Source organism: Lutra lutra, chromosome 5 (genome assembly GCF_902655055.1).
Source record: "Lutra lutra chromosome 5, mLutLut1.2, whole genome shotgun sequence".
In the NCBI taxonomy this organism is placed as follows: domain Eukaryota; kingdom Metazoa; phylum Chordata; class Mammalia; order Carnivora; family Mustelidae; genus Lutra; species Lutra lutra.
The window spans coordinates 41,099,163-41,125,227 of NC_062282.1; the positions used below are offsets into that span (position 1 = coordinate 41,099,163).

At 39.8% G+C, this 26,065-nt stretch overlaps 2 protein-coding genes across 5 annotated transcripts in view; both read left to right on the forward strand.

Moving 5' to 3' along the window:
• The first annotated feature begins 55 nt into the window (after positions 1-55).
• Positions 56-9,600, forward strand: LOC125099891 (ovomucoid-like). 4 transcript variants are annotated; one of them, XM_047729493.1, is made up of 4 exons: positions 56-191; positions 1,352-1,377; positions 3,547-3,677; positions 9,417-9,600. In XM_047729493.1, the coding sequence occupies exons 1-4, from the start codon at positions 146-148 to the stop codon at positions 9,490-9,492; spliced, it is 279 nt and encodes a 92-aa protein (XP_047585449.1). In that variant the 5' UTR covers positions 56-145; the 3' UTR covers positions 9,493-9,600. The 4 variants fall into 4 exon arrangements, 2 of the variants coding, with proteins under 2 accessions (XP_047585449.1, XP_047585450.1); XM_047729494.1 differs by having other exon boundaries at positions 98-436; XR_007127390.1 differs by lacking the exon at positions 3,547-3,677 and having other exon boundaries at positions 98-436; positions 9,417-9,488.
• Positions 9,601-24,791: 15,191 nt separating this feature from the next.
• FBXO38 (F-box protein 38) overlaps positions 24,792-26,065 on the forward strand; it is a 58,541-nt gene continuing 57,267 nt past the window's right edge. The window contains exon 1 of the mRNA XM_047729487.1: positions 24,792-24,883. The gene's annotated coding sequence lies outside the window, so the exon portion shown is untranslated. The remainder of the gene's footprint in view (positions 24,884-26,065) is intronic.

Consider the following 26,065-nt stretch of genomic DNA (forward strand, 5'->3'; position numbering starts at 1 on the left):
GCAAGGTGACTTCATAATGGGGTCTCAGGTTCTCATAATGAGTAGAACCCTCAGTTCAAGAGAGTTGAGCCTCCAAGGATCTGCTGGGAAGCTCTTGACAGAGGGAACTCTGGTGGATGAATGGCATTGTTCCTTTTGGGAAAAGATGAAAACTTTCTTTGTGGCTATTTTGGCTACCAGCTATTTCTCATGTAAGGATTTGTCAAAGAACTTGGGGGAGGGAGTAAACATTTGACTTTCTTCTAAGGGAAGAAATAAGCCAACAGGAACTGTTTTCTAGATGTATGGATTTTTGAAACTTTGAAGTTTCTCTCAGAGATGAATTGACTACCTCAACCAGAATGAATGGCAGTGGTGAATCCATTTTTCCATATTCTAAAAACTCTGCCATAAGCGGGTTCAGACGCGAGATATCTTAAAAGATGATCGATGAGAGGTATAATCACTATTTAACAAATAATTTGGTTTTTTGAGTTGATAATCAATTTCATCTCTCCTCCCGTCTCTTCCTAATACTTTCCCACCATACTCCCACACACTGGTATATCGTGTGTGCGTGTGTGTGTGTGTGTGTATTTAAATTCCTTTTACACAAAGCAGTATTAGTTTCTAACATGGCTTATGATTAGAGCACAACCTGCTGTTATCAAATCTCAAGAGAGGGCTCAGCTTTTTCTAATTTACTCCAGCAAAATGGGAAGGGAAATCCATGATATGAAACTAACTCTGCCAGCGGAGTGGTGAAGTGGAAGGGGAGGCAGGGAGGACATTAAGATACAGTAGCTGAAAGAAGTCAAGGCTGTTAAGTAGAATATAAATATGAAAGTCATAGGAACTTTTAACAATTTAGGTAAGCAGGTGTTGACACAGAGATCCCAAACAGAGGGAGAGACTTCCTTATAAGCAGATAGAGTTTGGAAAGAGGATAGTTAAGACAGGCAATAGTCAAAAAAGAAGGCAGGTATCTATGATTTTTGCCAGCAGGTAGCCAGGCTGACTATGAAGAACTAGACTTTGTCTAAAAGGGGTCTACACAATGTCTGAGCAGCCCAGTGGTGGATGATCTACTGAGTCCCAGAGACTGAAGCTTGGTTTTAAATCTCTTCTGCTTAAAGTCAGCATTAAACCTAAGAATGGGTTATGGCTGAATTCTCCAGTGGGACCCTAAGTGTATTTGGGGAAGTGTTTGGGGAATCAGGCATGGCTAGGCAAATCCTGCATGAAGGAGCCACATATTTTTCTAAGATTTTCATGGTTATTAACTGATGTGGGATTCCTTAAGGGGTTAATTGGTCGCACCTCAATACTACATTTTTTACTTGATCCTTTTCCCTAAACATTTTTGTTTCAGATATTTTTGGTCACCATCTAGTCAAGGTAAGTTTTCTACTTACATGAGAATGATTTTTACAACCTTAGGCTTCTAGTATTTCTATAAGGTGGAACTATATTAAACCACATGAAGTTGCTAATATTTGAGCACTTCTGATATACACAATGACAATGCATGTAGTTCAATCTACCCATCTCTGTCAAAATAGATTCTGGGGTAAACCAGGATTCATCTCTGTCTCCACTATTCCTCTATCCCCTTATATACCACCAGCAATGAAAGCTCCTTATTTCTAGTTTTTATTTTTTTCCTACCTCTAAATTCATTGCTATTGCCTGCATATTAAGTTCTCCTCACCTCTTGCCTGTATATTGCAATGGCCACCCAATGGTCTTCTTGGACTGAGTCTGATACAAGGGTTGGCAAACTATGGCCACCTATTTTTGGAAATAGAGTTTTACTGGAACACAGCCATACTCATTACTCTATGTACTGTCTCTGGCTATTTTTAGGCTAGGCTACAACAACAGAACTGGGTAGTTGCAATAGAGATGACATGGCTTTAAAATTATAAGATATTGCTACCTAGGTCTTCATAGGAAAATCTCACCAATTCCTGTATTAACTCTGCTTCTAAAATGAAAATCTGATTGAGATATCTTTCTCTCTAGAACAGTGACTTCTAGTACTGGTGGGAGATAAACCTTTTTGCAAGCCCTAAAATACCTTCTTCAACTTAGATTCTTTCTCCCTAACAGGAGAATTCCCTTTTCTCACCATAGTTCTAGATAGTTTAAGCTATTTTGGATTCCATGCTATTTCAATTTTGTCTTTGTGTATATAATTCTCTCTAATCAAATTATCCTTCTTTTCATACTCATATCCAATTTTAGAAAGCATTTTCGTCTTCTAAGAACCCACTAAAGACTCCATTTTTTGGTAAAGCCTTCCCAAACAAATCTTGTAGTCTTATTCGTTAAAAGAGGAGATGAGAGACATAAAAAGTATTTCCCCAAAAGTTATTTGAGTATCTTCTAATAATATTAGTGATGACTTTAGCTAATTTGACAATGAATATTTTTTATTTCAGTGGTCACAGCTTTTCTTTAAAGCATGTTAGGAAAAAATAGAATTACAAACCCAAGATAATCATGGATATTCGTGTTCAGGATATTTCTAGGATGAGTAGTGAAGTTTAAAAAAAAGAAACCCATTCAACAAAAAATATTTTTAAAGAAAAATGGCCATGAATTTGGAAGGAATTATGAATCAAGTAACTGAAATTGGCAAGCACTCCTGTAAGTAACAAGGGCCATTTAAGTTTCATAGACAGGGCAGTCCCCTGATCTATGGATATGTGGATATACTGTGATCTGAGCCAATGAAGTAGAAATCTGTGGCAACTCACTCCTTATCTGCTCATTACATGGTACTCAGGAACTCTCCAAGCCCCCCTTCTACCTATAGACAATTTACTCTGTCACTCAAGTGCTCTAAATCCAGCTTACTCCAACTCTTGGACTATGAAGGAAGAAAAATAAAATGAGGAGATATTAAGGAAATCTCTGCTCACTATTCCAGCCTCTTAATCCCCAGAGGACTGGATGATAGCCAATACCAGAGTGGGACCACACAGTGTATTTTGATGTGGGCACCCCAGTTAATGGGGGTTTTGATGAACTAAAATGATTCCAGAAGCACTTGGACAGTGGTTGTAGGCATTTTTGTCTCTTCCCAGAATGTTCTTTCCCTTCTAACAAGTTACAGATATATTTTATACAGCTGAAGTTCAGGACTGTATAGCCTCATCTGCCTTTCAAAGTGGAAATCCCAAAGGCTCTGGCTGCTGCATTTAAGATAAGGAAGTTTTGATGTTTAAAGTGTGAAGAAAAGGGGCGCCTGGGTGGCTCAGTGGGTTAAGCCGCTGCCTTCGGCTTGGGCATGATCTCGGAGTCCTGGGATCGAGCCCCGCATCAGGCTCTCTGCTCAGCGGGGAGCCTGCTTCCTCCTCTCTCTCTGCCTGCCTCTCTGCCTGCTTGTGATCTCTCTGTCAAGTAAATAGATAAAATCTTTAAAAAAAATAAAGTGTGAAGAAAGACATATTTTATCATTATGTCCTGTCTGCACAAAATAAAATTTCCAAGCACTAATATTTAGAAGCCATTAAGAGATCATTACAGGATAGACAGTTTGACCTGTAAGTTTTGTTTTAGGGCGTTTCATGCAGTTATTATCAAAGGACGTCTATACAAAAGAAACATACATGCTCCATAAGAGTCAGCCCGTTATGCGCTTCTAATAATGTTACATATTCTAATACCTGCGTGTACTGCTTCGCTAACATGTAAGTGAAAACACCATACACAAAACAGAAACTTCTTTTAAGAATCTAATGGGAAGCTGACTGATAATCTATGGAACTGCTGAATCACTATATTGTACACCTGGAACCCATATAACACTGTATGTTAACTACACTGGAATTAAAACTAAAAACAAAAACCAAAAAACAAAACCCTTCTACACATTTTGGAAAATGTGTGTGAGGTCTTCAAGATGTGATTCTGTAAGCTAAAAGTGTCACTTGGGTTTCAGTTTGGCTGACTGAACATAACGGGGTTGGGTGGGGAGAACCCGGGACTAAACCCCTGGGATTGGGAGCCCCACCTCCAGCCCCAGGAGAGAAGCCACCCTCTATATGTTTTGAACATTAGGCTTCAATATGAGATTATATGTGAAAAAATTTCTGTTCCTAAAATGTTTGAAAATCACAGTTGTATGAAAAATCACCCTTTTCAACCTAAGACTAAAGCAGCAAGTCCCAGCACTCAGTCAGAAGGTTGGGTCCTGCCCCGTGGTTGAGCGGTAACTGGGAACTCTGATAAGACCTCCCTACCTCAACTTCTCATCTACACATCTGAGATAAGATTTCCTGCTTTACTTCCTAAATACGCTATGAACACTGACTCTTCTTTCCTGGTATTTTCAAACATACAAAGCTCTTTGCAGCTTCGGGACCTTCGGGCAAACTGTCCTCTTTCCTACAAGAATTTTTTCCCCGGCTTTTCATAGGACTTGTTGTTCTCATTATCTGAGCTTTAGTCTAAATGCATCTCCCTTATAGATGCCTCCCCTGGCCATCCTACCTAAAATAGATTTACCTCTGATAGTTTCCGTGTGCTTCTGTTTCCTTCATAATCCTTAGCATAACTGCCAGATATTTTATTTTGCTGTTTATGTTCGGTCACCAAAAATAAGCTCCACGAAGTCAGAGGGCAGGTTTGGGATTCATTCTCAGCACCTAATACAGTGTCTGGTGCCAAGTAAGCACCATAAATACTTGTTGAATGAATGAACAAATGAGCAAATGGATTCTTAAGGGGGATGAATGGGACCCTGGGCATAAAAAAGCATTTTTAAATTTAAAGCACCCTTTATAAGTAATTCACTTTTTTACTTTTAGAAGTATTGCATTGGCTCAATCTCTCAGTTGAGTTGGTGGTTAAGACTAAAGGCTCTGACTCTATAGACCAGGATTGAAATTTGAGGTCTTCTATTTAAACCATATGACCTAGAACAGATAACTTAATCTCAGTAATTACCTGAGAAGCTGACTGTGAGAACTGAAAAAGAAACTGCAGAAGGGGCCCTTAGCATAATGCCTGTGTCATGGTAGGCCCTCAGTAACTACTAGCCATTAGTGTCCTTGTCTGGCTTGCTTCCAACTAGACAACTTACCATCTAGGTGTGCCTGAGGCTGAAGGTTTTCCTGGGATGTGAGACTGAGTGCTATAACAGAACAGTCTCAGACAAACCAAAATAACTGGTCACCTTCCCATCAACAGGCTTTCCTATCTAGGCCCTAGTTCTCCTTCCATATTTACCAACTCTTTCTTTCACTCAGACATATGATCTATACCATAGTCATCCTCAACAATATCTTCCAGACAATCTCAAGACCTCATCTCATAGGCTTCCAATGTAGTGGTCATGAATAATCTCATGGCATACACTAAGTTTTTTTGAGGAAAGAAACTGTACAGACTACCCCTTCTCCAAATTTATTTTTAGCTCTTCCCTAGGATCCCATTTCAGGGAAATGAAAAAGAACTTCTCGTTGCTAAGAATTTATCCTTAGGGTGTTAATTTAAAAGCAGAGTGAAAAATCAATTTACTCTTTTAGAGTATACAATTCACTGGTCGGTAGTGTATTTAGAGTGTAGAGTGACCATCAACACTATCTAATTTCAGAATAAATTTCATCAAAAAGAAACATGTATTCTTTCTACCATCCCACCAGGACCTGGCAAACCACTAATCTACTTTCTGTCTGTGTGGATTTGCTTATTCTGAACAATTAGTATGAATGGAATCATACAATATGTGGTTTTTTGTTTCTGACTTCTTTCATTCAGCATAAGGTTATCAAAGTACATCCATCTTGTAGAATGTATCCGTTCATGCCTTTTTATGGTGGAGTAATAAATAGTCCATTGCATGGCTATACCACATTGCTTTTATCCATTTGTCCATTAATGAGCATTGGGTTGTTTGCACTTTTTGGCTATCACGAGTTATGCTGCTATGAACATTCATGTACAATTTGGGTGAACCTTTTCATTTCTCTTGGGTAAATACCTAGGAGTGGAATTTCCAAGTTAAAAAATAACTCTATGTTTACTATTTGAGGGATTGTCAAACTGTTTTTCAAGGCAGCGGCAACATTTTACAATCCCATAAGCAATATATGAAGGTTCCACTTTCTCTACATCCTCATCAACACTTACTGGTTGATATTGTTCATCTTTTTTAGGACAACCATCCTAATGGGTGTGAAGTGGTATCTTGTGACTATGAGTTGCATTTCTCTAATGACAAATGATGTTTAATATCTTCTCATGGACTAATCAGCCATTTGTCTTATCTTCTTTGAATAACTGTCTATTCAAATCCTTTGCTCACCTTTTAATAATATTATTTGCCTTTTTACTGTTGAGTCACAGGAGTTCTTTATATATTCTGGATACAAGTTCTTTATATTTATTTGCAATATTTTCTCCCATTCTGTGGGTTGTCTTTTTACTTTATTAATGATGTCCTATGAAGTACAAGAGATTTTAATTTTGGTGATGTTTAATTTATCTATTGGTGCTTATGCTTAAGCTGTCAAATCTAAGAAACTGGTGCTTAACCAAAGGTCACAGAGATTTACTCCTTTGTTTTCTTCTAAGAGGTTTATCATTATTAGTTCTTATACTTAGGTCTTTGATCCATTTTGAGTTAATTTTTGTATATGGTATGGGGCAGGACATCCAACTTCATTGTTTTGAATACGGATATCCAATTGTCATAGTACCGTTCACTAAAGACTGTTCTTTCCCCCCACTGAATTATCTTAATGTCCTTGTTGAAAATCAATTGTCCATAAATACAAGGGTTTATTTCTGCAGCCTTAAATTCTATTCCACTGGTCTGTATATCCATCCTTATGCCAATATCACACTGTCTTGATTACTGAAGTTTGCCATAAGGTTTGAAATTAGGAAGGGTAGATTCTTCAACTTTGTTCCTTTTTAAGTTGTTCTGGCTTATGCTGGGTGCTATCCTTAGAAAGTTTTAAAGGTGTTGTCAAAGAATAATGCACAGATCCGTTCAGCATAATGGTTTTAAGAGTACCAAACTAGGAAAAAGTTAAATATTCTAATAATAGATGATGGGTTTCAATAATTTGTAGTACAACTGCAGTCAGTACTTCTTGGGAAACAGTCACAGAAAACAACTGTGTCACTGTTTATGGTAATTCTACAAATATCAGTGCTCCGATGCCCTCTGACTTTGCTAGAAATTTAGTATTTTCTAAGGTTTTCATTTTCCAAATTGTTCTTGGACGAGTTCAAAGACATTAGTAGCAGTGGAGGGAAATACAATTTTCTTAGATAAAACCTGCTCCCTTTTCCTATTGTGGCACTGCCACTTAAATATCCTTGTCCATGTTCATCTCCCTGATGTTTAGTACACCTATGCCCTACTGCCAATCTTCTCTTTGTCTCGGTCCAGTTGAGAAATCCATTCTGTTTCTCATGCTTGGCCATTTCAGACAATTCACACATAAGAATTTTCTGAGTCCCCAGCTGTCACATTTATCTCCTTTAACTTGCAGTTTCTTTCTTCTCAGATTTTCGATGTATTCCAAATCTGGGGCCAGGATGCATTCATGATAAGATGAGGGGACCAAGCACGACTTTACGCTCTCTGCATATGTATCTCCCTCCATCCTTCTGGTTATGGCTCAGGTTCTGCCAGTACTTTTTTACTTATGCAGCCTGGGGCAGTTGGAAGGTTGATTGGCTTAGGCAAACCAAAGACTTCTGGGTGAACATTTTGCTTCAGGGCTCATCCTTTTTAAGCCATATATAATAAAAAGAAATTTTACTAGACATTACATATTTAGTTTTCTAAAGATAAGCACAAGACGATGTTAAGTTTAAACAAGGGAAAATATGAGGATATAAAATTATATATATGGTATGATCAGACTTTTGAAAAATATATTCATTTTATATACATGGAAATATAAAACACATTAAAGAGAATACAGGATGGGGATTTTGAAAACTTATAAATAAATGGATGTAACTTCTGTGCTTATTTCAAGCTAGGCACTGTATATGCTACTACATAGCAATTATCTCATTCAATATTCAAAATTATCCTGTGAAGGAGGTATTGGTATTCACTCCCATTTTATAATGAAACTGAGGCTTAGAGTAATTTAGGGACATATCCAAGATCTCATAGTTCACAAGGGTAAAAACCAAGAGATGAGTCTAGAAATCTGACATCCAGAGCCTTCAAGTTAAACTTTGCAATATCTTATCTCATGATTAGGATCTTATATTTGGCTAGAGCTTTAGGATTTTTCAGAATAATTTCTCATATTTATCAATTTGTCTCATGAATATTTAATAAGTACCTTGTAAGTTCATGACACTGTGCTAGGTGCAGGAAAAGGGAAAAAATATACTACTATCATAAATAATACATGATCATAAAGACTGCTGCAGCTTAGAAAGCACTTTCCCAAACAAGGCACCTGTGAGACCCACACTAATACTGCTCTGTAGGCAGGAATATAATTATTCCCTTTTTTACATATAAAAAGAACAGACTCCAAAGTTAATTATTGTCCAATGTCACATAGGAAGTATTTGTAGAAGATGAACATTTTTATCATTGCCCAGTAGCTCCTATGTGGCTAGTTTAACTTTTTTTAAAAAAATGGACCGTTTTTTCGGGGGGAGGGGCTGGGTGACTTCATTGGTAAAGCATCTGACTCTTGATTTCTGCTAAGGTCACAGTCTGAGTCGTGAGATGGAGCCCCACCTGTGGCTCTGCACTCAACGGGGAGTCTGCTGGAGATTTTCTCCTCCTCTCCCTCTGCCCATCCTCTCTAAAATAAATCAATCCATGAAAAAAATGGACCACTTTTTCATGAAAAATGCAATAGCAAAAGCCCACTAACTATAATTTAGAACAAAATGTAATCATTGGCTTGCTGTTACTATATTTGGCCAAAAGGGGCAAATATCTTCATTTATGTTTTTCACATTGCTGTCTTTATCTTGCTCTTGACCTCTATGTCCTTTGCCCCCAACAATAAAAATCCTTCCTGCCTGCAGTTCATAGAGTACTCTCACAGTGAGCCTCAAAGAGCTTTCTTAGTAGGTACCCACAGGAATGGCCATTTTACAAATAAGGCAATCCTGGTTCAGAAAAGTGAAAAAACTTCCCGAGAGTACTTCAGCGAACCACCGTTTGTCCCTCCCTGTACTTCTTAACATACAAGTTCACACATTTGCTAAAAGCTCTAATAATTTTTCACCATGATTACAAAGTAGAGGATTCCCCAGGGTGAAGGAAGAGTGAGGGGATAGCCTATCTGTGTAGCTATGGATTATCTGTAAGTCAGGGGTTTATGAATCAAGGCCTCCCTTCCCTTAAAATCCTTACTAGAGTACAGCTAGGTTAGAAGGGTTATGTTGCATATAAATGGTCTCTAAATATTTATATCAATTTCTCTTAGAGCTTTGAAACTCACTCTTCGTATTCAGTACAATGGAAAATGCAGAAAGACCGAAAAAGTCTGGGATGTGACATGATTTTCCTTTGTCAGGAGTGAACCCATCTGAATTAAGCATCGTTTTTCCTTCAAAAAGTGGAATTTGCGGTATTACTTTATTTTCAAAAAATTAATAAATCTTATCCTAATGGAAATCTCCTTTTTAACTCAAGATATGTTTAATTAGGTGCGCCAGAATTGTGTTTCTAGAAATACAGAGCTGAATAGAAAGTGAACCCTGACTTTGAGCAACTCATAGTCTGATAGGCTAATTGGACAATTTATTCATTTATTCAGTCAATATTCTTTAAGTACTCAAAAGACTGCGATTTGGTTAAATTCTGGGACCTCAATGGTAATCAAAACAGGTCTATGTCCTTGTGCAGTTTACAATCCAGCGAGCAAACAAGAAAATGAATGACTATTTAAAAATATGTGGGGAAGAAAAAAACCACATGACTTCTAGGAGCCAATCTTGGCACTGTTGCAGGTTAGCCTCCCGCGGCAGCTAGGCCTCTATGTCCTGTGTAACTTAAACAATTTCATGGAACATTAACACCCAGCAAAGCCATGCTGAATCAAGACAAAGACAGTACTACTCCATAATCACACCTGAACAAAGGCTAAACTTGAACATTATGTAACCTACAAAATGCCAAACATCCCCTAACTAGGCGTCTCCACCAATTACAGCTTTAGCCTTTGGCTATTCTTCCTTCTTTCTAAATAAGACTTTCAGAGATCTCAAAGCTCAGAACTGCTCCACTCTTGAGGGCATGCAATCTACAGCAAAGCCAGTCTTCCTTAAATTTTCCCCCAATTAGTTTAACAATCCCAAATCCTACAGTAAATGTTTCCTAATACCCTTTTACTGAGCTGCCCTATGACTTCCCATGTGCATTCTCTGTCTCCACAACAAATTATAAACCCAACTTGTTCAACTCAAATGTTCCTGGTATTCTTCAGCTGAAGGACATCAACAAATACAAAACTTGAAAGTGGCAACAATATCATGCCTGTTGCTCAAAACCCTCTTTTCTCACTTCTCTTTCAAGGCATTGAGAGGGGCAAGAAGAATATGAAAATAGGTGGTATTTGAACTTTCAAGGGATAAGGAATATTTTATTCATTTATTTTTTCATTCATTGACTCATATATCTTGTTCCAAAAATAATTAAAAGTGACGGATATTATTCAATGGATTCAGAAGTACAGAGTGGAGGGCAACTCTCTGAGAACAGTCATATAAAGATAACACTGACCAAAAGAGACACATTTAGGTCTCTCTGGAACCTTCAGGTGGGATTAGGATACCCCAAATAACACTGACCTCTCAAGAATACTTCTTCCCCACAGCTCAGGCTCTCCCTCCGCTTCCCTCCACCCGGAATGACACGTGAATGACCTCCTGTCAGGTTCTACTTGACTCCCTGTCTCCATAAGCATCTTCTTCCCTTGTCTGGAAACCCTTCCTTTCCATCCCCATTCTCAATCACCATCCCCTAATGATGGCAAGCTCAGTCTGATCTCAGGATCTAAAACAAAACAAAACAAAACAAAGGAACTCATTTATTCCCCATTAGCCTTAAAGAATTTAAGAAGTTCTAGTTCATTTCTCAGGTAAATCCAAGTCCATCTGATCTCAGGATCTAAAAACAAAGCAAAAGAAACTCATTCATTCCCCCTTTGCCTTAAAGAATTTAAGAAGCTCGAGTTCATTTCTCAGGTAATCCAAGTTCTTGTGATCTCAGGATCTAAAACAAAACAAAACAAAAAAACTCATTTATTCCCCCTTTGCCTTAAAGAATTTAAGAAGCTTGAGTTCATTTCTCAGGTAAATCCAAGTCTGTCCACTCTTGATCAAACCTAATGAGCTTTATGTTGAGTAGTACTATTCTCATAAGAGCCATTAAAATATGTGTCTGTGACTTTTGCTTGTCACAAAGACTGGAGTGGTACTACTGGCATTCCGTGGACTAAGGCTTTATAATGCCTTAGAAGAGTATAATGAAGAGTCCTACACTGTGAAGAAACAACCCTTCCAAAATGCCAATAGTACTCCTATTGAGAAACATCTCACCCACAGATGAAAAGTATCATCTCCAACCCTGCCTCTCCCTGTGCCCACACTGGGTATCAGTAATCAATGATGGTACACTCCACTGAGCTCTGTGTGGCCTCAAAATCTTTCTCAACATAACAATCTAGGCATGCCTTGCCAATCAGATTTGCCATGGAAGACAAAAACCAGTCTCCTTTTTAAGACCAAGGAAGCTTCATGGTTCTCAAGATGAAGTCTTCATCTGGTACCTTAGTCTTATCCCATTTCCTATGCCTGTAGCCATGACTGATTATCTGACTGCTGTCCTAGTCCTTCTAAGCCAAGGACCCCATGAGGGAGGTAAGGTCTGTGGTTGGGACCCTGCACCATTCCCAAAAAGTGTGTCTGACAGTAAATGCCAGCATGCTAGTATTCCCTCTCTGGGAGGGAAAAAAAAGAAAAGGGAAAAAAAAAAAAAAGTCTTCCTCCTAGCACAGTGAGGGAGCTACACCCTCTAGTGGGGAAACCACATGTAACATAACAGACTTTGTCAGAGTAACAGCAAAAAGAAAATCCAAATCAAAGAGACTGAAATTGAAAAAAAAAAATTGTGTGTGTTTGTGTGTGTGTGTGTGTGTGTGTGTGTATGCATCTGAAAAATCAAGAGGAAGCTCTGACTCAGGCATGGTTAGATGAGAGTTTCAGAAAAAGTTGCCAGAAATTTTTCTCTCCATTTTTGGGATCTATCTATGCTTTCTTTGATGTCTTCATTTTCAGACAGACATCAACCACCCCACCCCAGATCTAGGCAGATCTAGGTGATTCTAGACTTAACAGCTTCAGTAGAAGACAGATTTCCTTTCCTGAAATTTCTAATAAAAAGTTTAGCCTTTCCATACTTCAAGCTCTATTACAAAGTTATAATCATCAAGACAGTATGGTACTGGCACAAAAACAGACACAGAATAGAGAGCCCAGAAATGGACCCTCGACTCTATGGTTAATTATTAATCTTCGACAAAGCAGGAAAGAATGTCCAATGAAAAAAAGACAGTCTCTTCAACAACTGGTGTTGGGAAAATTGGACAGCCACATGCAGAAGAATGAAACTGGACCATTTCCTTACACCACACACAAAAATAGACTCAAAATGGATGAAAGACCTCAAGGTAAGGCAGGAATCCATCAAAATCCTTAGGAGTATACATGCACCAACCTCTTTGATTTCAGCTGCAACAACTTCTTCCTAGAAACATTGCCAAAGGCAAGGGAAGCAAGGGCAAAAATGAACTATTGGGACTTCATCAAGATAAAAAACACAGAAGCCCTTTTCTGTTGTATAGAAGATCGTTTTTAAGACACTTGAAACATTCTACTATAGTTTACAGAGCAAATTATTTTATTTTTATTGTAAATCTTAGCATGGAAGAGCCAATTTCTTTTTTTTTTTTTAATTTATTTATTTGACAGATCACAAGTAGGCAGAAAGGCAGACAGAGAGGGGGGGAAGCAGGCTCCCCACTGAGCAGAGAGCTCGATGCGGGGCTCGATCCCAGGACCCTGGGATCATGACCTGAGCTGAAGGCGGAGGCTTTAACCCACTGAGCCACCCAGGCGCCCCAGAAGAGCTGATTTCTAAAACAGGATTCGAGTAGGTAGAGCTGCGTGGCTGCAGAAAGTTGGCCCCGGGACCCGCTGCGGGGAAGCGCCAGCCTGCAGGGTTGACCGCCCACAGGGGATGCTCTGAGGGAGGCTGGAAGCTGCACTCCTCCATCTGCTGGGTGTGAACCAGGAGGAAAGATGTATTTCCTGAATGAAAGACGTGTCTGCCAAAAAAAAAAAAAAAACAAACAAAAACAAAAACAAAAACAAAAAACAAAAAGCAAAGGAAACAGTCAACAAAACCAAAAGACAACCAACAGAATGGGAGAAGATATTTGAAATGACCTATTAGATAAAAGGCTAGTATCCAAAATCTATAAAGAACTTATCAAAGTCAACACCCAAAGAACAAATAATCCAATCAAGAAATGGGAAGAAGACATGAACAGACATTTATCTGAAGAAAACATCCAAAAGGACAACAGACACATGAAAAAGTGCTCAACATCACTCGGCATCAGGGAAATCGAAACCACAGTGAGATACCACCTCGCACCAGTCAGAAAGGCTAAAATTAACCAGTCAGAAAATGACAGGTGTTGGTAAGGATGCAGAGAAAGGGGAACCCTCTTGCACTGTTGGTGGGAATGCAAGCTGGTGCAGCCATTCTGGAAAACAGTATGGAGGTTCCTCAAAAAGTTGAAAACAGAGCTACCTTACAACCCAGCAATTGCACTACTGGGTATTTACTCTAAAGATACAAATGTAGTGATCTGAAGGGGCATGTGCACCCCAATGTTTATAGCAGCAATACCCACAATAGCCAAACTATGGAAAGAGCCTAGATGTCCATCAACAGATGAATGGATAAAGAAGATGTGGTGTGTGTGTGTGTGTGTGTGTGTGTGTGTGTGTGTAGGAATATTATGCAGCCATCAAAAAAGCCAAAATTGTGCCATTTGCAAGGACATGGATAGAACTAGAGGGTATTATGCTAAGTGAAATACGATAATCAGAGAAATACAAGTATCATATGATCTCACTGATATGAGAAACTTCAGAAATAAGACAGAGGATTATTGGGGAAGGGGGGTAATGAAAAAAGATGAAACCAGAGAGGGAAACAAACCATAAGAGACTCTTAATCTCAGGAAACAAACAGGGTTGCTGGAGGGGAAGCGGGTGGGGAGAATGGCTGGGGGATGGACATTGGGGAGGGTATGTGCTATGGTAAGTACTATGAAATTGGTAAGACTGATGAATCACAGACCTGTACCCCTGAAACAAATAATACATGTTAATAAAAAAAAAATCTTTAAAAATATAAGATCAAAGCTTCAAAAAAAAAAAAAGATTTGAGGCTTATTAGACTAGTTGGAATAAAATTCCTGGCTCAGTCTGGAAGCTATGGCTACAGGCATGCGTAACTCTCATTGGAATGGACTGAATTATAAGACACTGCAGGAGCCAGGGGTGATGGAGCCCCTCTATATGGACTAGAAGAGGATAAAGAACCATTCCTGAAAGGAATATTGAGGCACTATTGCCAGGATAAATGAATGAAAGTCAAGCAAAAACAACAGATGCATCGACATTATCCTCTCTGGATGCTTTCTTCCCTCCCAAGAATTCCTTGCCTTTTTTTTTTTTCCCCTTTACTACAATTAACTATTTAGCCCTTTTGTATCATGATTAACACTCTATTTAATCTTGGTAGAAAGCAAGGAAATGTCACCTAGAGATCTAAACCTTCTGGAAAACATGCTTTCATACTCATACAAAATTGACTTCCCATTTCACAAACGATGGGAAGTCTGGTAAGAGGACCCCAGGGAATTTCTGTTCTTCTTGCTCTGTATCTCTAAATTTGCAGAGTTCCCCATCAGCTTCCATTTCACCTGATACTGATGCCTCACTCCCTACCACTTTGGTGCAAGTGAGACCTTCCCCATCTTCCTTCATTCCTCAAGCATTTTCAAGGCTATTTGGGGAAACAAATGTTTTGTGAAGGTTTGAGAAAATAAGGGAGGATAATGGCTAGCAATCATAGGAGATATATCAGGATTCTTTTGGTTAAGAGTGATAAAAATCCAGGGCACCTGGGTGGCTCAGTTGGTTAAGCATCCAACTCTTGGTTTTGGTTCAAGTCATGATCTCGGGGTTGTAAGATTGAGCCCCCCTCGTTGGGCTCCACATTCAGTATGGAGTCTGCTTGAGATTTTCTCTCTCCCTCTCCCTTTGTCCCTCCCTCCTCTCTCTTAAATAAATCTTTTAAAAAAAAGAGTGATGAAAATCCAACTGCAACTTAGCTTAGGCTAAATAATAAACGTGTAGGTTCATGCAATTAGGAGGATTCAGAGTGGGTCTTAAGTAAAGCTCAGCCACTTAAATGATACCAGGAGTCCATCTATGCCCTCTGCTAGTCTTTTAAGTGCTGGTTTCATCATCATCCATACAGACTCTGTCTACATGAGGAGATAATGGCTGCTATCTCCCCAGTCAAGTGTCCTTAAGCTCATGAGCCAAAAGGAAAAGGAGTGAGGGTGGGAAGAAGGGAATACTAGAACCCAGTCCAACACCCCTCCAATTAATATGCAACTAAAATCCCCAGATTCAGGAAAGAGAATTTTTTTTTACATTATTAAGTGTCTTATAATCCCCAAAAGATTAAATGTAAATATAGAAATGAAGATTGAATTATATCTATATTACTATCAGGTGTTCAGAAACAATCTATAAATGTCATTTAAAATACTTGTCGTATTTTAAGAAAATATAGCATATTAAAGAATATAATGGATGAATCTTATCTAATTCAGAGTTTTTAATTGAGTATTGATTTAAACTTAGAATTTTAAGCTGAAAGAATAATAATTTTATTAAAACTATTATTGGCATTTCAAGAAGTTGTCATTTGTCATATTTATATGTTTAATTAAATAGAATTATAATATTTATTTGGGAAGGTTTCGTTTATGAAGCAATTGAAGCATTTAAAAGGAAAAATTGAGTGTATTAGATTTATCCATTTATTTATGAATTCCTTCCTTCAACAAAACTTAACTGTGTGCCCATCCCCCACATCTGTTCAATTTTGAGAAACCAGTTCACCTCTCTGCTTATTTATCTGTCTTCCTTTAGCAAACTGAAGGTCTGCCATCATAATTACTTCCTTGCACCTAGTCCAATGTCTGGCCCCAGAGCAAGCACTTGGGAAATATATATTGAATGAATGAATGAGCCACATGAGGCCCAAAATGTAATCAGCTTTTAAAAATTATGACTGTTATCTCCTTGTTATCTTTGGATTTTAAGGACCATCAGTTTCTGTTGCAGTATTGGGTTCACCTAGGGGCCCACCTTCCATTTCTTTCCTTGTAATAGCTGAATGACATTGATTCACCTTCTGCTTAGAGGGAGGTAACTTGTTCATTCGGCTAACATGAGGGGTAGAATCACAGGGTATGCAAGGGGAGAAACAGTGAATCCTGTGTGCAGCTGGAATACGGTTTGTGAAGGGAAACACGACTGAAATGGTAGGCCACAACCAATGTGTATTGGGCCTTGGACATCTGATTAACAAGTTACAAATGTATACATGAAGGTTAAAAATTCAATCACAAAGAAGCCGTTGACACAATCCACAGTATGCTTTAGGAAGATTAATCAGATTTTCATTTGGAGGAAAAATTACAAGAGTGTACCATTTAGTAATAAGGAATATGGGTTTTGAAGTTGTATCACTCAGATTTCATAATGATTCTCTGCAATTTACCAGCTGTGCGAACTTTAGCAAAAAACTTAACCTCTCTGAACCTGAGTCGCATTATTTATAAAATGGGATCACAATTCATTGGATTAAATGTGATGATGTATTGAAATGACTGGTAGAATGACACTGTGAATAAAAGAATGCAAAACCAAAACAAACACAATGAAAGTGAGACTTTGCAGGGAAGAGACTAGAGCCAGGATGATTAAAGAGAAAGAGACACAATTAAGAAGGTCACAGAAGCCCATAGGGGAACGAAAACTGAGTTAAAGAGGCTGCTCACAGTTATTCAAGTGTAGTTGCTAACAGCTTGGTCTCACTAGGTGCCTGCTGTGTTGCTGAGTATCCTGCTATTCCCCTGAAATGTTCTTTGTACGTGTCTCCCAGCCTGCCTAGGAACAGAGACTGGTTCTTGGTCATCTCTGCAGCCCTAGTGTCTAATATATTCCCGGTTTCCATGAAATCTTCTTAATAAATGTCAACTAATCATAAATTGTTCTTGACATTTCAAACGATTTTCTAAAGAGAAACTTCTTTGCTCTCGTATCTCTAGAGATCAGGCAAAAAGATCTGGCCTAGATGTAGTGACAGGGAACACACAATACGAGTAATTGTAAAAAAAAAAAAAAAAAAAAAAAAAAAAAGCTTGTTAGTTTCTTAAGTTTCATCCTCAATCTTTTCACTTTCCTATGACATAACTTTGATCTGGTGCAGTTTGGTCCAAAAATAAAAATAAAAAGCAAAGACCTTGTTGCTTGATTCTTCACTACAGAGCTCAGGCTTACAAAAGCCTCCCATGTAGATTCCTCTCTCTGTTTCTCTTTCTCTTCCTATTTTCCTTCATTCTCTCTCTCTCTCTTTCTCTCTCTTTTTTTTTTTTTTTCAATTTGTTGTTTATTTTGGTGTTCTTTTTTTCCCTAATTTATCACCTTGTGTTTGGTTTTGAAACTGCAATTCTCTATGTATATACCTATGTATAATATCCTTTCTTAGGATTTCCTTATGCAACTTGGTAAAGTTTAAAATGCTTTGAAAATGAACTTCAGAAATAACACATGCTAAGAGTTCAGCCCTTGCATCTTCAACTATAGCTGAGAAGAAGGAAAGAAAAGAGGCCTTTGGAGAGTGACATAATAACAGCTAAGCTTTGTGGAGGTTTTTTTGTTTTTGTTTTTGTTTTTTTTTTTTAAAGATTTTATTTATTTATTTGACAGAGAGAGATCACAAGCAGGCAGAGAGGCAGGCAGAGAGAGAGGAGGAAGCAGGCTCCCCGCTGAGCAGAGAGCCCGATGCGGGGCTCGATCCCAGGACCGTGAGATCATGACCCGAGCCGAAGGCAGCGGCTTAACCCACTGAGCCACCCAGGCGCCCCTTTGTGGAGTTTTTTTACGCATGCTAGGCACTGTTCTAAGTGGGTTACAAATATTTCCCCACAAAGACAGAAGAGAGCAAAGATGTGGAGAAACTGGAATTCTTGTGCACTGCTGGTGAGAATGTGAAATGGTGCTACTGATATGGAAAAATTAAAAATAAAATTACCATATGACCCAGCAATCCATTTTTGGATATATATGTGAAAGAATGGAAAGGTGGATCTATCTCAATTGATGCAGAAAAAGCATTTGACAAAATCCAGCATCCGTTTCTGATTAAAACGCTTCAAAGTATAGGGATAGAGGGAACATTCCTGAACTTCATCAAATCTATCTATGAAAGACCCACAGCAAATATCATCCTCAATGGGAAAAAGCTTGCAGCCTTCCCGTTGAGATCAGGAACACGACAAGGATGCCCACTCTCACCACTCTTGTTCAACATAGTTTTAGAAGTCCTAGCAATAGCAATCAGACAACAAAGAGAAATAAAAGGTATCCAAATTGGCAATGAAGAAGTCAAACTCTCTCTCTTCGCAGATGACATGATTCTTTATATGGAAAACCCAAAAGACTCCACCCCCAAACTACTAGAACTCATACAGCAGTTCAGTAACGTGGCAGGATACAAAGTCAACGTACAGAAATCAGTGGCTTTCTTATACACTAACAATGAAAATACAGAAAGGGAAATTCGAGAATCGATTCCATTTACTATAGCACCAAGAACCATAAGATACCTGGCAATAAACCTAACCAAAGAGGTAAAGGAACTGTACTCAAGGAACTACAGAACAGTCATGAAAGAAATTGAAGAAGACACAAAAAGATGGAAGACCATTCCATGCTCTTGGATCGGAAGAATAAACATTGTTAAAATGTCTATACTGCCTAGAGCAATCTATACTTTTAATGCCATTCCGATCAAAATTCCACCGGTATTTTTCAAAGAGCTGGAGCAAATAATCCTAAAATTTGTATGGAATCAGAAAAGACCCCGAATCGCTAAGGAAATGTTGAAAAACAAAAATAAAACTGGGGCATCACGTTACCTGATTTCAAGCTTTACTACAAAGCCGTGATCACCAAGACAGCATGGTACTGACATAAAAACAGACACATAGACCAGTGGAACAGAGTAGAGAGCCCAGATACGGACCCTCAACTCTATGGTCAATTAATCTTTGACAAAACAGGAAAAAATATACAGTGGAAAAAAGACAGTCTCTTCAATAAATGGTGCTGGAAAACTGGGCAGCTATATGTAGAAGAATGAAACTCGACCATTCTCTTACACCGTACACAAAGATAAACTCAAAATGGATAAAAGACCTCCACGTGAGACAGGAATCCATCAGAATCCTAGAGGAGAACATAGGCAGTAATCTCTTCGCTATCAGCCACAGCAACTTCTTTCAAGATATGTCTCCAAAGGCAAAGGAAACAAAAGCGAAGATGAACTTTTGGGACTTCATCAAGATCAAAAGCTTCTGCACAGCAAAGGAAACAGTCAACAAAACAAAGAGGCAACCCACGGAATGGGAGAAGATATTTGCAAATGACAGTACAGACAAAAGATTGATATCCAGGATCTATAAAGAACTCCTCAAACTCAACACACACAAAACAGATAATCATATCAAAAAATGGGCAGAAGATATGAACAGACACGTCTCCAATGAAGACATACAAATGGCTATCAGACACATGAAAAAATGTTCATCATCACTAGCCATCAGGGAGATTCAAATGAAAACCACATTGAGATACCACCTTACACCAGTTAGAATGGCCAAAATTAGCAAGACAGGAAACAACATGTGTTGGAGAGGATGTGGAGAAAGGGGAACCCTCTTACACTGTTGGTGGGAATGCAAGTTGGTGCAGCCACTTTGGAGAATAGTGTGGAGATTCCTCAAGAAATTAAAAATAGAGCTTCCCTATGACCCTGCCATTGCATTACTGGGTATTTACCCCAAAGATACAGATGTAGTGAAAAGAAGGGCCATCTGTACCCCAATGTTTATAGCAGCAATGGCCACGGTCGCCAAACTGTGGAAAGAACCAAGATACCCTTCAATGGACGAATGGATAAGGAAGATGTGGTCCATATACACTATGGAGTATTATGCCTCCATCAGAAAGGATGAATACCCAACTTTTGTAGCAACATGGACAGGACTGGAAGAGATTATGCTGAGTGAAATAAGTCAAGCAGAGAAAGTCAATTATCATATGGTTTCACTTATTTGTGGAGCATAACAAATAGCATGGAGGACAAGGGGAGTTAGAGAGGAGAAGGGAGTTGAGGGAAATTGGAAGGGGAGGTGAACCATGAGAGACTATGGACTCTGAAAAACAATCTGAGGGTTTTGAAGGGGCAGGGGGTGGGAGGTTGGGGGATCCAGGTGGTGGGTATTGTAGAGGGCACGGATTGCATGGAGCACTGGGTGTGGTGCAAAAATAATGAATACCGGGCGCCTGGGTGGCTCAGTGGGTTGAGCCGCTGCCTTCGGCTCAGGTCATGATCTCGGAGTCCTGGGATCGAGTCCCGCATCGGGCTCTCTGCTCAGCAGGGAGCCTGCTTCCTCCTGTCTCTCTGCCTGCCTCTCTGCCTGCTTGTGATCTCTCTCTGTCAAATAAATAAATAAAATCTTTAAAAAAAAAATGAATACCATTATGCTGAAAAAATAAAAAATAAATAAATAAATACATAAAATCTTAAAAAAAAAAAAAGAAAGAACAAAAGGAAAGGTGGATCTAGAAGAGAGATTTGCAAACTCAAGGTAACTGAAACATTGTTCACAATAGCCAAGAGGTAGAAACAACCCAAATTTCCATAGATGGATGAATGGACAAACAAAATTTTGTATATACATACCATGGAGTATTATTCTACCTTAAAAAGGAAGGAAATTCTGACACATACCACACAGGGATGAAGCTTAAAGACATCATGCTAAGTGAAAGTAGCCAAACACAAAAGGACAAATAATATATGTTTCCACTTATCTAGAGACAAAAAGTGGAATAGTTGCCAGGGGCTGGGGGCCTGGGCAGGGATGTAAGTTGTTTAGTGGGTACAGAGTTTCAATTGGGGAGATTTAAAAAAAAAAGGTTCTGGAGGTGGATGGTAGTCATTGTTGCATGACAATGTAAATATAATTATTGCCACTGAAATCCACTTAAAAATGTTTAAGATGAAAAATTTTATGTTATGTATATTTTTACACAATTAAAAAAAAAAACATGTAAAGAATGATTCATGTGCAGACTCAAAACTATTTGTACTGGTTCGGTTACCAGGCTTTCTTTTTGTCACCTGTGCTAATGAAATCTACAGATGTCCAAAAAAATTAAAAACAAACAAATGAGGTTGTTGGTAAATTAAAGATGGCCACAAATTCTTTGCTACTCCTTCAATTAAGAGGTGGAGTCTTACTCTTTTCCCCTTGAATTAAGGCTGGCTTTGTGTCTTCTTGACCAATAGACTGTGGCAGAAGTAACTTCTGGGATCCAGGGCTAGATCATAACAAGTCCTACTATATTGCTTGCAACAGCTCACTCTCTGCATGTACAGTCTCTGAGAGCTCCCTCCGTAAGCATTTTGTTGTGAGAAATCCAAACCAGAGAAAGAGGCCATGTGCAAGCACTCTGTGGGATAGCTCTAGCTGAGCCTCCAAAGAGGGATTCCAGCCTGAATTGCCAATGAATTGCCAATAACATAGCATTCATTTGAGCCTGAAGTAAACTACAGTTTCAGCTGACATCTGACTGCAAATGTGTAAGAGACCTCCAAGCTAGAACGACATAGCCAAGTCCAGTCAACCCACAGAATCATGATAGATCATAACAAATTGTGTTAAACCACTAAAATCTGCTGTGGTTTATTATGTAGGTACCATAATGGTGTCCATTTATACTTGAAAAACCTGAAGCTGAGAATGGAAATGCTTGCTCATGGTCTCTGCCAGTAAGCAGAGGAACTCACACTTGAAGCACATATTTCTAAACTTCTAGACTTGTAACGCCTGCACTGCTGACCACTGAATATACTTTTTCAGTTGAAACAGCTATAAAAGGATTTACTTCTCAAAAATTCCTGTATTTAATTCAGAGCTGAGTTCTGCCACATTACTCAACTCCAAGGGTAATGTGGATGACCCCAATGTGCATGGTACCTCCTGCAGTTGTGCATTACACAGGCCCCAGAGCCATAAGAAAGGGACCTGAACAAACCTGTCCCCTATCCTCAATCAGAGCTTGTTCTCTTAAGTGTTAACGCCTTCTAACAAATGGTCAGCCCTTGTCTAAGGGCCTAAGAAATTTCAAGGGAGAAGAGAGGTTGGTACTAGAACCTATGGGGGTACCAGAAGTAAGACATATTTAAAAATTTAATTAAGGGGCGCCTGGGTGGCTCAGTAGGTTAAAGCCTCTGCCTTCAGCTCAGGTCATGATCCCAGGGTCCTGGAATCGGGCCCTACATTGAGCCGTGCATCGGGCTCTCTGCTTGGCAGGGAGCCTGCTTCCCTCCCTCTCTCTGCTTGTGATCTCTGTCAAATAAATAAATAAAATCTTAAACAAATTTTAATATAGGAGCGCCTAGGTAGTTCACTCTGTTAAGCGTGAGTCCTGTGTCGGGCTCCCTGCTCCTTGGAGAGCCGGCTTCTCCTTCTGCTTCTCTCTCTCTCTCATGAATAAAAAATAAAATCTTTAAAAAACTAATTAAAAAGCAGGGTGTAAGAATTAAAAAAAAAACAAAACACCCAGCGGTTCAGGGTCATTTAGCGTAGGACAGATTTCACTGTAGAGGGCAGAGCTTCCCTGGTGATGCTACTGTATAAGAGCAGGGAACACTAGCTTCCGACTCTAATAAAAACCCACATCACCAAGGAACAAAAAAATCTTGGAGTTTAGTCAAGGGAAGCACACCTTCTACCTTAAAATGTTAAAACTGTGGTGCCTGGGTGACTCAGTTGGTTAAGTGACCAACTCTTGATTTTGGCTCAGGTCATGATCTCAGGGTCCTGAGATGGAGCCCCACATCTGGCTGTGTACTAAGCAGGGGGTCTGCTTGTTCCTCTCCCTCTGGGACACCCCCCCCCACCCAACAAAGGAATAAATAAAATCCTAGAAAAATAATGTTAAAATGGGTTTTAAAGTCTATTTATACACAGAAGGCACTGATAGCACTCAGAAAACATCTCTATTCAGCATTTATTACAATATTTGTAAATAAGCTTTCATTTCCCTTTCTAAATTTGAAGTAGGAAACATATCTTATTTGTGAGTATTTCTGGTCCCACCATAGTACTCTTTACTGAAGGAGGAATGCTAACCCCATTCGGTAATACATTCAAACAAAGATTCAACCCATTTGCACTGAAGTAAACTTTATTCAATCCCTTGTACCTATGCCAGGCTCAGTGCTAAACATTTTCATATATAATCCCTATTTGTTTTCCTAAACAGTCCAGAACACAGGAAGAGCCAAGGTTTGTTTTACTCTTTAAGTTCAAATATGAAAGAAATGGATGGAAGCAACTAACATGGGAACAGGACTTTATTTTCACTTACAGGAATAACGTGACATGAAAATGGGGATTAAGATGAACAGTATATAAATATGATGAGGTTTTGTTGCTTTTTCTTCCCAGAGCCCTAAATCAAGACACCTGATTTGACACCTGGAATGACATAGCTAGAACTGTGACTGCCATGATAAACTGAAACCTATGATGCTAAACCATAGTAGGGAAAGAGGAAAAACCAGTTTGGGCATCAAGAAAGGACTAGGAAGGGCAGCGCCCCCCACCCCCCACAAAGTTCATCTTCAGGTCTTTTACAGCAGAATCGTCTAGTTGGCCTTGTCTTGTCAAACTGGGTCTCATGCATACTAACTTTCCTAAAGGTTATTTGTATCTATTTCAGTTTACGCATTTTGATCAATTTCACTTACATGTATGCCCCGGCAAGAACGTGGGATGTGGAGGGTAAAATTCCGAGTTTCAGTCCACCTGTGTGACATTAAGTCAATTAATCTCTGAAGAAAAAATTTTATCCATTAAACAATGAAAAAACTGATTGATTCCTAACCGTCTGTCAGAGTGGTAGGGAGTTCTTGATGGGACACTCACGTGAGAGCCCTTTGGAACCTATAAAATACTGTTAATTATGTGCAGAAACAACGTCCCCAAAATAGAGAGGGGCGATTTTCTTTTTTCAGCTAAACGAATTCTGGAAAAATCCCTACTGGAACGCAGTGGTTTTGCAAATGTCAAACGCAAGGTCCAAAAGCTTACCCAAAGCCCGACAGCAGCAAAGTGAGACGCAAACCACAGAAAGTGACTGCTGCCCCAGCCTCAGACGCTGGGCACTTCCGGCGCAGCAATGCAGTCACGGAAAGATGGACGGACTCCATCACCCCATGAACAGCCACGCTCAACATGGCTGCCATGAGTCGACGACAGCGTCCCACACCCAACATGGACATATGGAACGAGCCCAGCCCCGGAAGGCAACCCTCCGGAAATGCCCGAGCTGCGACGGAAGCGGAAGCGCCGAGGCGGTGGGGGCCGCGGGAAGTGTCGGTCGTGTTTCTCCCTCCCTCTCAACCACAATAACAGACGGAGGGCCGGCGTAGGTGAGGCGGCGGCGGAATGGGCCCGGGACCGGCAGCAGGCCGCAGAGCGGGGGGTGTGGGCAGGGTGTCGCGGGGTGGAGGCAGCCGGGTGGGATCTCCGGGGCTCCCGAACTCCCGACCGCCTGGGCTCTCGTCTCGGACTCCTTTCAGGCCTAGAGCTCCCGGGAGAGCAAGGATTGGGTTTGTGGGTCTTGGCCTTGTAGGCCCTGGTTGCGGGGTTTGCTTACCTTGTCCAGAGCTGGCCGAAGATTCTAGCATACAGAACCACTTTGGGTCTCGGGTTTCCTCAGACTGGGGGCGGGGGGGGGGGTGGCCTGGGCAATATATGGGACACCATCCCACTCCGAGCGTCACGAATTCTACGATTTTTACGTTGTCAGTGTTTAAGCCAGTAAGTTAAGGAAGACCTGTAGTCAGTGTACCGAGGGATGTCTCTGAGCAAGACGCAATGAGTACATTTTTTTGAGAGGCGGCCAGCCCTGGGATCAGGAGCCTCAAGTTTTAGTTTTACCTCGCCACCGACTCCCTGTGTGACCTTGCCCAGGTGCATTACCCTCTCTGTGGCGCAGTTGGCTTATCTGTAAAATGAAAATGTTAGTAGCTTCTGATGCATCTCCCAGCTCTGAAGATCATGTTCTCAGCTCCTTTTAAAGGAATCTTAGAGACAGACCTGAAAAGCTTGTTTTCCCTGCCTCCTGGGTAGCCAGGAGTTGGCCGATAAGAGATATCTACCGTGTTTCTTTCCAGGCACCAAACTGGCCAAGGGCAACTGAGTACTTAGGAAGGTTCTTGTGCAGGGAGAAGCTCTGTCCTGACGACTTCGTTTTATAAATCTAGACCAGCAGTGTGAAAACACTCCTGCGTGAAGAATGGGAGATCTTGTTTTTTGTCTTAAAGCTGCTTTTAACTTGCTGTTACTTTGGGCAAATTCCTTTGCACTCTCTGGACTTGAGAGTTCTCAGCTGGCAAATGAGCGCATTGGATTAGGACACTGATTCTTAATCCTCTTTCCCACACTCTCAGCACAACTGAAGAAAGAAATAATGGCTTTATAAGACCAGGATATTCTGGGAGAGAGAAGAGGTGGGATGTGGAAAGCTACATATTGTGTAGTCCTATAGACTGAAAAATCTGTGCTTGTAATTTTTAATATCTGACAGTTACTGGTTTAGGTGACCCTAA

What these genes read in the sequence shown, in the direction of transcription:
- LOC125099891 (XM_047729493.1), top strand. Translation starts at nt 146, where the DNA reads ATGAAAACTTTCTTTGTGGCTATTTTGGCTACCAGCTATTTCTCAT. An exon ending in GGCTACCAGCTATTTCTCAT is followed by an intron (nt 192 to 1,351) that starts GTAAGGATTTGT and finishes TTTTTGTTTCAG; the next exon opens with ATATTTTTGGTCACCATCTA. An exon ending in GTGTACTGCTTCGCTAACAT is followed by an intron (nt 3,678 to 9,416) that starts GTAAGTGAAAAC and finishes AATTTCTCTTAG; the next exon opens with AGCTTTGAAACTCACTCTTC.